A 12,733-nucleotide genomic window follows, 5' to 3' on the forward strand; every position below is an offset into this window, starting at 1 on the left:
AGAACTTTCATATATCGCGCACTGCAGAATTCTATAACGTTAGTATTTGCGCAGAGCTGCGCAAGTACCTTTCTGCATGCGCTGCTCTTTATTGTATCACCTTAAACGAGTTCTTTTTTTTTTCTTGCATTAGTCGCATATCACGAGATAGTAGCGTCATTTGACTTTCATTAGAAATTACAAAGCATACGAAGTACAAGTAATGCGCAATTGCTTTTATTCTGTTTATTTTGTACAAACGCACGACAAACATGTAAAAAAAAACCCAGTGGCTTGATCCAAACGCGCAGCTTAAAACAGATGCACGGCGTCTTGAGTTGTATGATAAAAATCGCATAAATCACTGATCAACAAAGTACAGCGATTGCACACACATTAAAACGAGCGTGTATCACTTCACAAACAACACACATTTTCCTACTACTGCTCTCGACAAATGAACATGGAAAGAGAACAAAATCACTAAATACCAGCTCATCACGTTTATGTGACTCCATGGCCCTTACAAGCGGCACACAATAATCTCCAGTCCAACGATCTAAGCAATAAGCACTCTCTTTTAAAAATTATGGTTTGTGGACCATTGCTGTGCCAGCGAGCAAATTACTTACTGGCACCCCGGAAGTAACGATTGCTACATGCCGTTAAGTACCGCAACCACGTTTCCAAACCATAAAAAAACGTGGCTTTAAGTCATACGCACCGTGTACTTTTTCTCCAGGCTAGGCAGAGTTGGCAGAACGCTACAGTCAATATTAAAAAGATGCTAAAGCATGTTGCCCGCATAGACCGGTAATACACCCCGTACAAAGACAAATTGGTTTGGCGTTACGTTTAAAGAAAAGTTTCTGGGGGCAATAGTTTTCTATCCACGTAGTCTGACGTGACGTCCGTCGAAACATAAGGATAACGCATCAGACAATTTACCACAGAAAAGACTAGCATGCTTTTTGTTGACGTATAACCTAGAAGAGTACTTTTTTCATCGCCTAGCTGCTTGGCATCCTAGACACATGTAAATCGTTTCCTAGATGTAATCAATAAAGACCAACTCTTAAATTTTGCTAAAGGAATCAGCAGGGCACACAATGAAATTCTACAACACAACTAATGCATCTGAGATGAAAACGTTAAAGCAATTAAAACAGTTCAGTGTTGTTTGCCTTCGTTCAGTACTGAATAAATATTGGTAATAGCATGCAGTAAACGCAGCAACGATACGTCGCACTCCTTTTGGAAGTGAGTTATCTAGCATCTCTAAAATTGACAGGCATAGCTTCATGTGAAATAAACTTCGTCCGCTCTTCTCGCATATGCGGAGTTCAAAAGTGTACACTTAGCACATGCTGAAACACCCTTGCTAGAAACATATTTACAAAGTTGAACCCCATCAAGGTGCCAAGTGTATGAAATGAATTGTCTTTAAAGCTCGCATGTGGCACGCCCAATATGCAAACACACACACACACACATACACACAAACAAACATTTGCATTCAAGCCTGAGTGGCCCGATCACAAAACAATGAACTTCACCACCCGTACCTACGATAACTCGATTGAAACCCAGTTCCTGCAGTATTCCATGGCTATGCAGTCATGGAGCAACGCAGTTCAGCCAACGCGGACATTGCTGGCCTTTCTCTTTTCTTTTTATTTCTAGACGGCAAAGCAAAGTGAAAGACTCGCTGATATTTGAAGATACCGGCATCTTTAACAGTGATTGTGTAATTACGTTGGAAGAAACCGGACCTGTTGATTGTCTAGACTTGACCTCAGAGCATGGCAAGAGAGGACAGCCACTCACTAGAATATATGTACACTACGCAAGCAATGTCACCAGTAGTGTACAGCTCAGTGTTGACATCGTCTTTTGTTGTCTCAACTTCAGACTTTACCGCCAAGTTCATGCTGGGTTCGCATGAACTGTGCATGCAGATAAAAAGGACGAGTGTACTGCGGTGGTGAAAGACGGTGGGCGCTTCTAGTTGCATTTATCTAAGTCACTTATTAAAGGAACATTGCTCCTCGGGCAACATATAGAGTTGATTGCAGTAAAATAAGGCAACCAGACCTAACTGAGGCCCGTATACCTTCCCACCTGTAGTTTTCCCCTATACACCGTGCACTGTGTACGCATAAAAAAAATGAAAACGCTGCCGCTGTTCTTTGGTTCACAAAATCCCCGCTGTTGATTTCAGGAACATTTGAGCACCGCGGTGGACAGCCGCCCGTTCCCGCAACTACTGAATGCAGCTGAGAAACCTCGAACTGTTAACTCAACCACAGTGATACAGAGCCCAAACGCGCACCGTAAACAAGAGTGACGTAGGGAAAGCGAATAAACAGAGTTGACTTCACTTGAATGAGTACGGGCCAAGTAAAAGCAGCGCTCGCGTTTGCCATCTTTGCTTTGTTCTTGATGTTGGCTCTGTTTGTTTTTCTTTCTTTTGTTCGCTATTTGATGATGCGCAATATAGTCCAAGTTATCGATGTCGTGAGTCAATCTCACCCGAGGTTCCTGTGGCAACGTGACCCCACTTTGTGTGCAGAAACTTTTGTGTCATTCTGACAGCGTCGGGATGTTCAGTGCATGCACTGAACTCGAAGGGGTGAACCATAGCGTTCGTGGGGCGAGTATATAGAAAGCCACGGACACATCTGGCCCATGCTTTCAACTCTAAAACTGGCAAGTGTCCTACGTTGTAAAAGAGAAGCTATACAAAAGAAAAGGTACAGCGTTGCCGCACAGGCAATACACAAACACACACACACAGACACAGACGCTGAACCACGGATCAGCAGTCTCTCTGCAACGTATGCGGCTTGCTATCACAGACTCCACAAGTATGAGTTGACGCGTTCCGCATAGTGTCACGCCTTCTGACGCAGGGAGGTAACATTGCGAGTTTCCGTCACCCGGGCGAGTACCGGTAGCTACCAGTTAAGAAACAGCCTTTTTTTTTCTTTTGCGTAGCGGAGACGTACTATTGCACACGTTCATCGGAATAACAGAAGCGTTCACGAATAGCACGGCTGGTTACGTCTCGTGACGCAATGATCAAGCTCGTCGTGTTGGAAACGTCATAGTGTTGCGCAGCATCTCGATACAGAATATACTTAAATAGCTTCGTAACGATTAGGTCACTACCGACACGTTTGCAAAATCCGGCAGGCCGAATAGTCATTTCCAGTGCAATCAGGGTTAAGCCGAGTGCGTGTGGTTAAACCGAGCCTCGCAAGATGTCGCCGCCACCAGCACTGCTGTTCCCGTAGAAGAGTTCCGGTATTTCGCATGTGGGGCTATAGTAAGTCTCCTCTACGCTGAAACACTAATGATCGGACAACGCCCTATGGTGCGTGGAACAAATGTCACGCCATCGAGGCGATCGTCAGGTGAGGCGCTGTCCCAAATTGATGTGGCGCTGCTGTCCCAACGCGTACCCCAGCGATACGTTCCCCCTCGTGCGAAGACACGGTGATGCTCGCACACATGCTCTGGGAGGCTAGGGACGCTCTTCCCGACTCCGCTTCGGACAAGTGGGAGAAGTCCCTCAGAAGCTCACTATTCGTCGACCAGCAACGGGCCGTCCAGTAGGCCTGCGAAGCGGCCGCCAGGTATACCCTGTCCTTCCACACGTGGGAGACGCCCGCTACGCGCTAAACGCGTCCTGCAGGACCACATTAAAGCTTTCCAGTCCAGTGCTCTAGCACTGCCGACGGCTCTATGCCCCGTTCCATACGTATCAATCAACGCTGTGGAACCTACCCAAGAAGTTCGGTCAAGAAAAGGTAAACCTTCGCACGTTCCGTCCATGCTTTGCTGCACACCAACAGCGTTCGCTCGCGCGAGCATGCACGTAGGGCTCCTCGCGACGGGTTGCAAATGAAAATTAAAACCCGAAAAGAACAACAAAAATAAAAAGAATGATCTAAAACAACGAATTAGCAGCCGTATACCGCATTGTGTTCGATTCTAAGAATTAAGACTTGTTTCATTAAACACTCAGCCTATATAAAAAAGAAAAACAGTAGCGCACAATTGCGCACAATTAAGGTCGAAAAGACGTCGAACTATGTCCAAGTGCGAGCGCAGCCACTGCAAGAAGTCTCTCTAGCCTCCACAGCGTTGACAGCTATGTATGGAAGGGAGTATAGAAACAATGAGGCACAGTCGGAATCGTAGTCACTTCCACTGTCTTAACGATGGCGTCCCGAAACACAAGTTCGCGTCGAGTGGATTGAGAGCGGCGTCGCACGGTGAATTCCTCGCTCGGTAGTTGGCCACTGAAGTGTTGCTGCTCAGGCGTAGAAGCCCCAGATGAACGCGCACACGGAGATGATTACGACGGCGTTGATCGTACAGACGGGGCCCCACACGCGGTGCTCGTCCAGGGCCTTGACCGCATCCTCTGCCTCCTGCTCGGGACTCACGGGCGGCGGCTGGTTGGCCGCCATCGCCTGTTCTTCCTCGTGCGTGGACGTGACGCCGCAGAGGCAGAACAGCGCCTTCTTGAACCCACGCAGTTCTGCGAAAGCGGAAGAACCAAGAATGAAACGCTTAACGGTGAACAGACCTCCACGCTATAGTTGGTCTGGTCGCTATTTTGACGTGTGCGAAATTGCAAAAATAAACGACTGATTGATTGATTCACTGATTCATTGATTGATTGATTGATTGATTCTTATCTAGATAGATTGGCTTATCTGGACTCAGCGTTGAAACTAAACAAATGCGCGCCGTTTCTGCCTGTCTTGCGATGCACGCGTCGCTTAAGCAATGTGGTTCCCACAGTGCCTTAGCAGTGAACTTTACGCAAGTGTACAAGTGTAGCAAGCAGGGAGATTTGGCCACGTTGGTAAGAATTAATAAATAACGCTCGAGCTCAGGACAGGGGACCTGGGGGAAGTCACCGACTAGACTCACGCAAGAACTCAGCCGAGCCCTCCATTGAGATTGAACCTTCGTTAAACCTTGACAGATATGTGCAACTTCCTAGAAGCCACTCATATAGTGCAGCGTCAGCCGTGCCTGCGCATAGCCCACATTGGTACTCGAGAATCATTTCGGGGTGAGTCACGTGGCTCGCCAGTTCCGTACAGGAACCGAACCCGGAACCTGCCACTGAGCTACTGCAGCGGATCATCGATTATAATATCGCGCACATACGTGTGCTATATGCGGAACCGTTCGACTGCGCAACTTAAATACAACCTAGTAATGTACAGCTTTCCCGATAAATCTAGCTAACTCTTAAGACATCCATCGGTGTCTGTACAAAGTCTACTTGGTTCCTGCAAAGTTTGATTGCAATACATCTTTTAGTTTTTCATGTAGCTAATCGTTGTCGCGCACACTGGCGCGAAGAGACGAACTCCCAGAGGATAAGACTGGTGTGAATTGGAAAATCTCCCGAAAGGAGACGTTAAAGAAATATGAAATGCAAAGCTCGAAAGGACCTAAATGTCGGTGTCCGCAAGATGCAGCTTTAACTGACCATTTGCCTATCTGCTGCGTGCAAAACTTCGCTATATCTACGAACGTCTATCGAGAAACACGGTACCTTTCCGTGGGGCTTGCATCACTTCGTGCGGCGACGTGTGGCCCAGAATAGTCATGGGCACGTCGTTGGACGCCAGATTGTCCGCGCTCTTGTTGTAGGCCAGGTTGTCAGCACCGCCGGTGACCGTGGGCGGCACCTTCTTCTGTGGCCTGTCCAGTTCTTCCCTCACCTCGGTGCTGAACCTCGTCGAGTAGGTCAACCGATAGAGCTGCACGGACGACAGAATACGAGCAACTTACAACAGGAAAGACATCAAAGTTGTGCTTTATGATGTTTACGTTCCAGCGCATTTCCTTGCCTACTACCCCCACGCACTGTGAGAACGGCTGGGCTTCTGTCCTCGGCACAACCTAATGTACTAGGCATGTTGTCGAAATACTTCACCTTCGTATAGCGGGCCACCTATCAAAATGATGCGCCTCCAAAGCCAGCCCATTATCACTGTAATAAGACAGATCCTAAATGCTATACCAAATGCGACAGCATTTTTTAGTAACCCCACCGACACTCCTACAGAGAGAGAGAGAGAGAGAGAGAGGAAAGGGGAAAGGCAGGGAGGTTAAACAGGGAAAAAAATCCGGTTGGCTACCCTACGCTGGGGAGAGAGGGGAGGGGGAGGTAAAGTGGTAACAAAGTAGAGATAAGGAAAGGAAGGAGCATAGACACACAATCACAATCGGTCACTGTCACCGAACACTGTCATCGCACAGCACAGTGACACTTGCTGCACTATCAACATCTGTTCAGGCTACAGCCGCCTGTCCAGTTCTGTCGCCCTCAAAAACCGCAACAGTGCCCTCGTCGCCCTCTGCTGCGATGGCTTATGATAGCTAGGCACTATAGGGTAGACGCTCACTACCGTGGAGGAAGGAAAAATATAAGAGTGAGCATTACGTCATGCAGCGGGCCTTGGCAAGCGAACGCTCAGTGAAGCCACAATGGTGGCCCAGCACGTGACTTCTTGCATCGAGATCGCGGAGCAAAGATCGAGATTCGCCGAGAGGTTTGGTTCCCAGTAGCTATGCCAGTAGTTTTTATTTCGTGCCCGCTTGTTCAGCTACCCTGCCGTGGCTCTGCCTGCGGAGCGGGAACACTAAAACCAAACGCGCACTTTGACGTGCGATCACGTGTTCGACCACCGGGTTTGTCTCCGATCACGTTGCGGTCTGCTCCCTCCTTTCTTGTTCCTTCTTCTATGCTCGCTACGCTGGCGGGGCCCATCACAACAGTGAAGTGGCTGCAGTGACGGGGTCCTTTTTTATTCCATTGCCCGTTATGTGCATAGAGGGGCTCAAATCAGTGGTTGGCCTGGTCACTGGTAACACAGTAACATCATAACAATGTGTCATTATTGATAATGGTACTCATATGCAGCTTTATGTAGCTAATATGTTTCTCTGACTTTTAGGCTGTGCACATGGCTGCTGTTTTCTTTCATTATTGCTGTTACTAGATTGTATGTACTTGATTGTATGCCCCCCTTACTCAATCCCCATGTAGGGGCCTTGTAAGGTATCTTACAAATAAATAAACAAATAACTCTGCGGCCCCTAAAGCAGCGTCTACCTACTAGAGGAATAGTGGTATCCGGAGAATGTAGCGTGATTACTGTTTGCTTCATGTCCAGATGTTCGCGTGATATCTATAGTACATTTTCTGTCATGCGTAGCAATGTGTGTAGCATATTATCACGTTGTAGTTGACGGTGTAGCGAACGGGGCACTGTGGAAAGTCTGAGTTAGAATCTAACTCTCTGTTCGGCGAACTTGTGCCCAGAAAAACAAGCGACACTCAACTTCTAACGATATATAGCGAGGAGCACAGTCCTCGGTCGTCGAATCTGAGCTGTCGGGTCACGTCGATCCTTTATTTATACGTTTATCGCAGTAAATTCCAGAGTGACCACTGTTGCTCGCGTGCATTAGAGAATGTGCAACAATACTCGCGTCGCACGTTCAACGTGATTTGACAAGACATAATCGGCGACAACGTTCAAAAATTTCCTTATACAGAAGACGCTTCCTACGCCGAACGATAACTCGATAGCAGTGATAGGCCGGTAACAAACGGTTCACTGGCACAAAGCAAAACCAAACAAAAGAAAGAAGCGCTAGCGGCAAATATGTTCGCTAAACTTGGCGCAGTAAAACGAACACACACTACAGAAGTAAAAGCTTAAAAGAAGAAAAAAAACGACACCTCGTAGGGGAGCCGAAACGTCGTTTTATTTTTTTTGTGAACGTTTCCGTTTTTTTTTTTTATTGCTAACGTTGCCGTTCTGTCTTGCAAACGTAGCCGTTTTTTGTCTTGAGAACGTTGACGTTTGTCTTGCGAACGTTGACGTTTTGTGTCTTGCAAACGTTGCTTACAACGGGAGCGTTGTTCGCAATGGCAACAAGTTAAGCTTGCATGCAATATAAATCTAAAATAGGCGGCGCAAACAGCGCCTGAAAGCTGTTGGAAGTATGCAGTCACTGCGATCGAGCGCATGCGCCGTCGTTTGAATGTGGAATGATTATAGATGAAGACGTGCTATCCGGTAGCGCTCAGTATCGGTGACGCGTGTGTTGTCCGGTCAGTAGTATGGCCAAAGGAAGTGTCAGCGTGATCAGCCGATAGCATGTTGTCGATCAATTTATTTTCCCAACATCACAGCAATGCTGCTTAGGTCTACAATCAAACTCGCCGGCTTCCCCTATACGTAAGCTTGGTTGCGGTAAGCGCACGGAATCCGGTTTGTGTTTAAAACTTCAAATCAACTTTCGTTGCGAGTGCAACGGTGCGCCGTCCTCTTCATTTTAATTAAATTATGGGGTCTCACGTACCAAAACCACTTTCTGATTATGAGGCACGCCGTAGTGGAGGACTCCGGAAATTTCGACTACCTGGAGTTCTTTAACGTGCACCTAAATATAAGTACACGGGCGTTTTCGCATTTCGCCCCCGCCGAAATGCGGCCGCCGTGGCCGGGATTCGATCCCGCGACGTCGTGCTCAGCAGCCCAACACCATAGCCACTGAGCAACCACGGCGGGTCCTCTTCATTTTGTCTCCTCGTCTTCTGCGCGATGCTCAAATCGAAATGTGGACTCGTAAGTACCGTTTCTGTGCTGCAAGCCATGCATAGCAGGCAACACAACAAGGGCAAGAAAGACTTCTCGTACTGCTCGCATTCGCGTTCGAAAATGGTGCGTCGCATACGAAACAAACATATATGGGTAGCTGTCATGTATTTCGACGTAACGTTGAGTTCGACACCATTTTTTCTCCAAATAAGACATGTTTGTTACATAGAAGGCGTCGCACATTTAAACTTCTCTGGCACGGAACAAGCGGAAGTGACACGTTTCTGGGACCAGCGGGCACAGCACACTTCCGCTTGCGCTAACGGCCAGAAAAGCAAGTGTGTCGGTTGCTAAAAGCACGACGGTGCACAAATGTTACACAACTTTTACGTAATCCTTGCGTCCACAAGCTGTGTAGTTGCAATATATGAAGTGTTTATTCCGTAAGAAGGAGTCGAAGATAAAAAAAAAAAAAGCTGTGCTGTGAGCCGCGCGGAGTGAGACTTCTATGACCGGACTACATGCGTGGCTTCCGCAGTGTTGCCTGCCTTCCTTGTAGGGAGCACGCCCGAAAAGCAAAGGAAGACAGGGGACAAGTACGCACATTTGGACGCGCACTTTACAGCACACGATTGTGAAGCACGACTTCGGGAGACAAAGATCTCTAGTCAGGAGCAAGAGCTGTATACGTATCGACTGGCCTTGGAGCCTTTGCTTTTTCTTTTTAAACAAGAAGAATGCCTCAACCCGCATCATAGAATATGTCATAATCCTGCATTCGATCATCCGAGTTCCAATTTACGCAAGCCGCTCTTTGACCAGCGTGAACGACTTTTATGCCATGATTGTATCACAGCGATGCGATAATTTAGTATATGTACATTTGAGTGACCTGGGAATAAACTTCACAGTAGCACCCGCCCTTGTCTTCTTTGTTTTGTTTTGTTTTTGTGTGTGCGTGTGAGTGAGTGCGTGTGTGTGCGTAGGTGCACGTGTGTGTGTCCACCGCTTTGCCCTAAGCTACCGTGGTCAGAACGCATGAGACAAACTGTAACGTTTAGTGTACTCACATGTCTCTCGTCGATGGGCGGCGTGAGCAGGCTGATGACGGCCGTGGAGACGAGCGAAATGACGAACAGTATCGATCCGAAGTGCAAGTAGTGCACTTGCGAGATGATTGCGGGCCTGGGGTCGACTTCCCCGCTGCCGCAGGTGGGCACCGCGTACGAGAACTCCCAGGCAAAGCGAGCAATGCCGACAGCCAAGCCGATCATCAGTCCCCAGAAGGCGCCCTGCGACAGAGGAATTCGAGGCTCCCGTCAGAACTTCTGGTTTGCTCGAGCGACTTTAACTGGAGTGCTGTCCGTACATGTATCTACACCTTCTCTCTCCCTTCTTTCTCTTCCCCTTCTCCCTTGCCCCAGCGTAGGGTAGCCAACCAGACTATTGACTGGTTAACATCCCTGCCTTCCTGAATTCTACTCTCTCTCTCTCTCTCTCTCTCTCTCTCTCTCTCTCTCTCTCTCTCTCTCTCTCTCGAGGCTCCCGTGAGTTCGAACCCCAGTGGCCTGATGACCACGGCGACGTGGCAACCGTCACCATCTGACAACCGGCGTAAAGGAATGAAAATATAGGCGAGCATAGAAAACCCGGTTTCGAACATTTAAGAGTAATATTTAGCTCGGAGCCAACTGCGATTTCCTTATTCAAATTGGTGAACTTGAACCACGCATCCTACGCAGGGACAGAAGAGGTGGGATGACAGACGAGCGCTTCTCGTCTGTCGTCTGTCCTTGTGTATATTTGCGCTGCAGTTCAGCAATATGGCGTACCACCAGGCCCAAACAGCCATATTACCGAAGTTATTTATTCAAGTAACCCTTGCAAAAGTTATACACGAAGTTCAATTGCACTTCAACTGAAAGACTACTAAGAGTAAACAAAAACTGAATAGAAACGCAACATAATTCCTATACAAATTTTGCAATCGAAAATGCAGCAAAACTTGTACGAGACAACCACCCGACCAATTTGGATAAAATTTATTGCATATTTGAGACAGTGAGAGCTAAATTCTAGTGACTCTAGGAAGTATATATCTTTATTTATAGCCTGTGATGTTTTGCGAATATTTCTGAAACTGGTATGTTTAAAAAATGTTGAAGCACGGACAAAATGTTTGATTCGGTCCAGTCAGTAATCCGTAAACCAGATTATTGGGGCAGAATTGGCGCCAATTATTGGCGCTGAAGCAAGGAACAAAGCGGCGCAGAATTGGCGCAGAAGCAAGAAACAAAGCGTATGCACATCGATTTATGGAACGTGTTATGGACAATGCTATACAGGCGTAGTGCGACTGTCGATGCTCGTGCAGAATATAACATGTCTAGACACGTGAGCAATCACGTCGGGGGAGAAAAAAATGATTGCATTCGAAGGGAAGAGCATAGAGGCACGCAGAGGATGGACTCACGGGTTCGTTGACTCGCTTCCAGGAGATGGCCATCACGTAGACGGCGCACACGGGCGGGGCCAGGTAGCTGGTGACGCTCTGGATGTAGTGGAAGAGCTGGCTGCTCGGGAAGTGCTCGATGATGGGGATCCAGACGATGCTCAGCCCCACGAGCACGACGACGAAGGAGCGGCCCACGATGAGGAGCTCCACGTCGGAGGCGTGCTTGCGGAACTTCTTCCAGATGTCGATGGTGAAGATGGTGGACGAGCTGTTGAATATGGACGTCAGCGACGACATGAGGGCGGCCAGCATCACGGACAGCATCATGCCGCGAGCACCTGCAAATGCCGAGGAACATAAGTGCGGGGGATTGAAACACACCGTTCGCAGAGCGCTTTTTATGCGAAGCATATTACTAGAGCTCAACTCAGCTCCTCAGGCGCGGCGGTGTCGCCTTCAATACCATGTGACACCGTGACGTCACGACAGAGGAGAAACGGGGCTCCAACTCGCGCCGTCGCTCGCGGCGTCGCGGCGGTATATAAGCAGCTGCGCTTGCCTCTGCTAGACACTCACGAGGTGAGATGCCTACTGGAGACAGAGCGGCTCGTTGGAATGAGAAGCGAAGGTTGCAGCGTGCTACAGAGCCTGTTTCTAGGTGGCTTTGCTACGGCGCAGCGACTACGCGCCCCGCATCGGACGCGGTGAGCGTCGAGCAACGCAGCGTTCGGCGCGACAACGAAATGTGCGCCTGAGCAAGCGCCGCACGCTTGAGCCGACGCCGACGACACCAGCTTTTCTGCGACACGAGCTCCTTAACACTGTCGCGTTAAAATAGAGGCTAGTATGCTTCGCATCCTGGGCTTAACCTTAGCTAAGCCACAGCCAGTTTTTTTTTTCTTCTTTCCCTATCTTTCATCCCCCCATCCCGCTCCCATGTGTAGGCTAGCAAACCGGTTAAGTTAAACTGGTTAACCTCCCTGCCTTTCCTTTTCCACTTTTTCCTTCCTTCCTTCTTTTTTTCTGTGTGTGGCTTCGCTTTCTTGAAAGAGCTGCAAGTACACACATGCGCTGTTTGCACCGATGGCTTGAGAAGCTAGTGGCTGGTCCAAAGTGAGACATTCTTTTACGGGCTTAGCTAAAGGATGAAAACATTAACAAAGAGGTGCGTCATTTCTTTATAATAAGACAGCAGCCTAAAATAACAGACAAGAATTATAGCTACACCAAGAAGTCTGTTACACTATTCAAGAAAACAACTTTAATCGGGGAAACTGCGCTATCGTTTAACAACCTAAATGAACAGCTTAGTAAAGAACGCGACCATATTCAAGGCTAGTGAAGAGTTCAAGGCGCAGTGTTGTTAGATGTGAAATGCCATTTGTAGGGCAACTAAGAACATTTGGCGGCTCTTACTACAACTGGTACTTTAAAGATTTCCACGCCACCAAGCTGGATAAACCCTTAGTTATGCGCATTGTTACAATTTGATCGGTTGAAATTGCACCTATAATAGCGAATTGGAAAAGATAACAGGCCTAAGCAGAGACGGCAACTGCTGTGTATAATGTTCTTCGTAAAGATGTATGCAATTTCGCAGTGACAAGAAAGAATACACGTGAAACTTCGAAATCCGCGTGTGGTAATGGGA

General features: G+C 47.9%; 1 protein-coding gene across 1 annotated transcript in view; it reads right to left on the reverse strand.

The window, feature by feature from the left end:
* Positions 1-200: 200 nt before the first annotated feature.
* Positions 201-12,733, reverse strand: part of LOC139056255 (sodium/glucose cotransporter 4-like) — a 60,796-nt gene continuing 48,263 nt past the window's right edge. Inside the window, exons 11-14 of the mRNA XM_070534329.1 lie at positions 11,101-11,420; positions 9,698-9,919; positions 5,564-5,771; positions 201-4,528 (exon numbers count right to left, since the gene is read on the reverse strand). Of these exons, the coding sequence (XP_070390430.1) occupies positions 4,302-4,528; positions 5,564-5,771; positions 9,698-9,919; positions 11,101-11,420 (977 nt within the window). The 3' untranslated portion in view covers positions 201-4,301. The remainder of the gene's footprint in view (positions 4,529-5,563; positions 5,772-9,697; positions 9,920-11,100; positions 11,421-12,733) is intronic.

The sequence above is a fragment of the Dermacentor albipictus genome, chromosome 2 (genome assembly GCF_038994185.2).
Source record: "Dermacentor albipictus isolate Rhodes 1998 colony chromosome 2, USDA_Dalb.pri_finalv2, whole genome shotgun sequence".
NCBI classification, from domain to species: Eukaryota; Metazoa; Arthropoda; class Arachnida; order Ixodida; family Ixodidae; genus Dermacentor; species Dermacentor albipictus.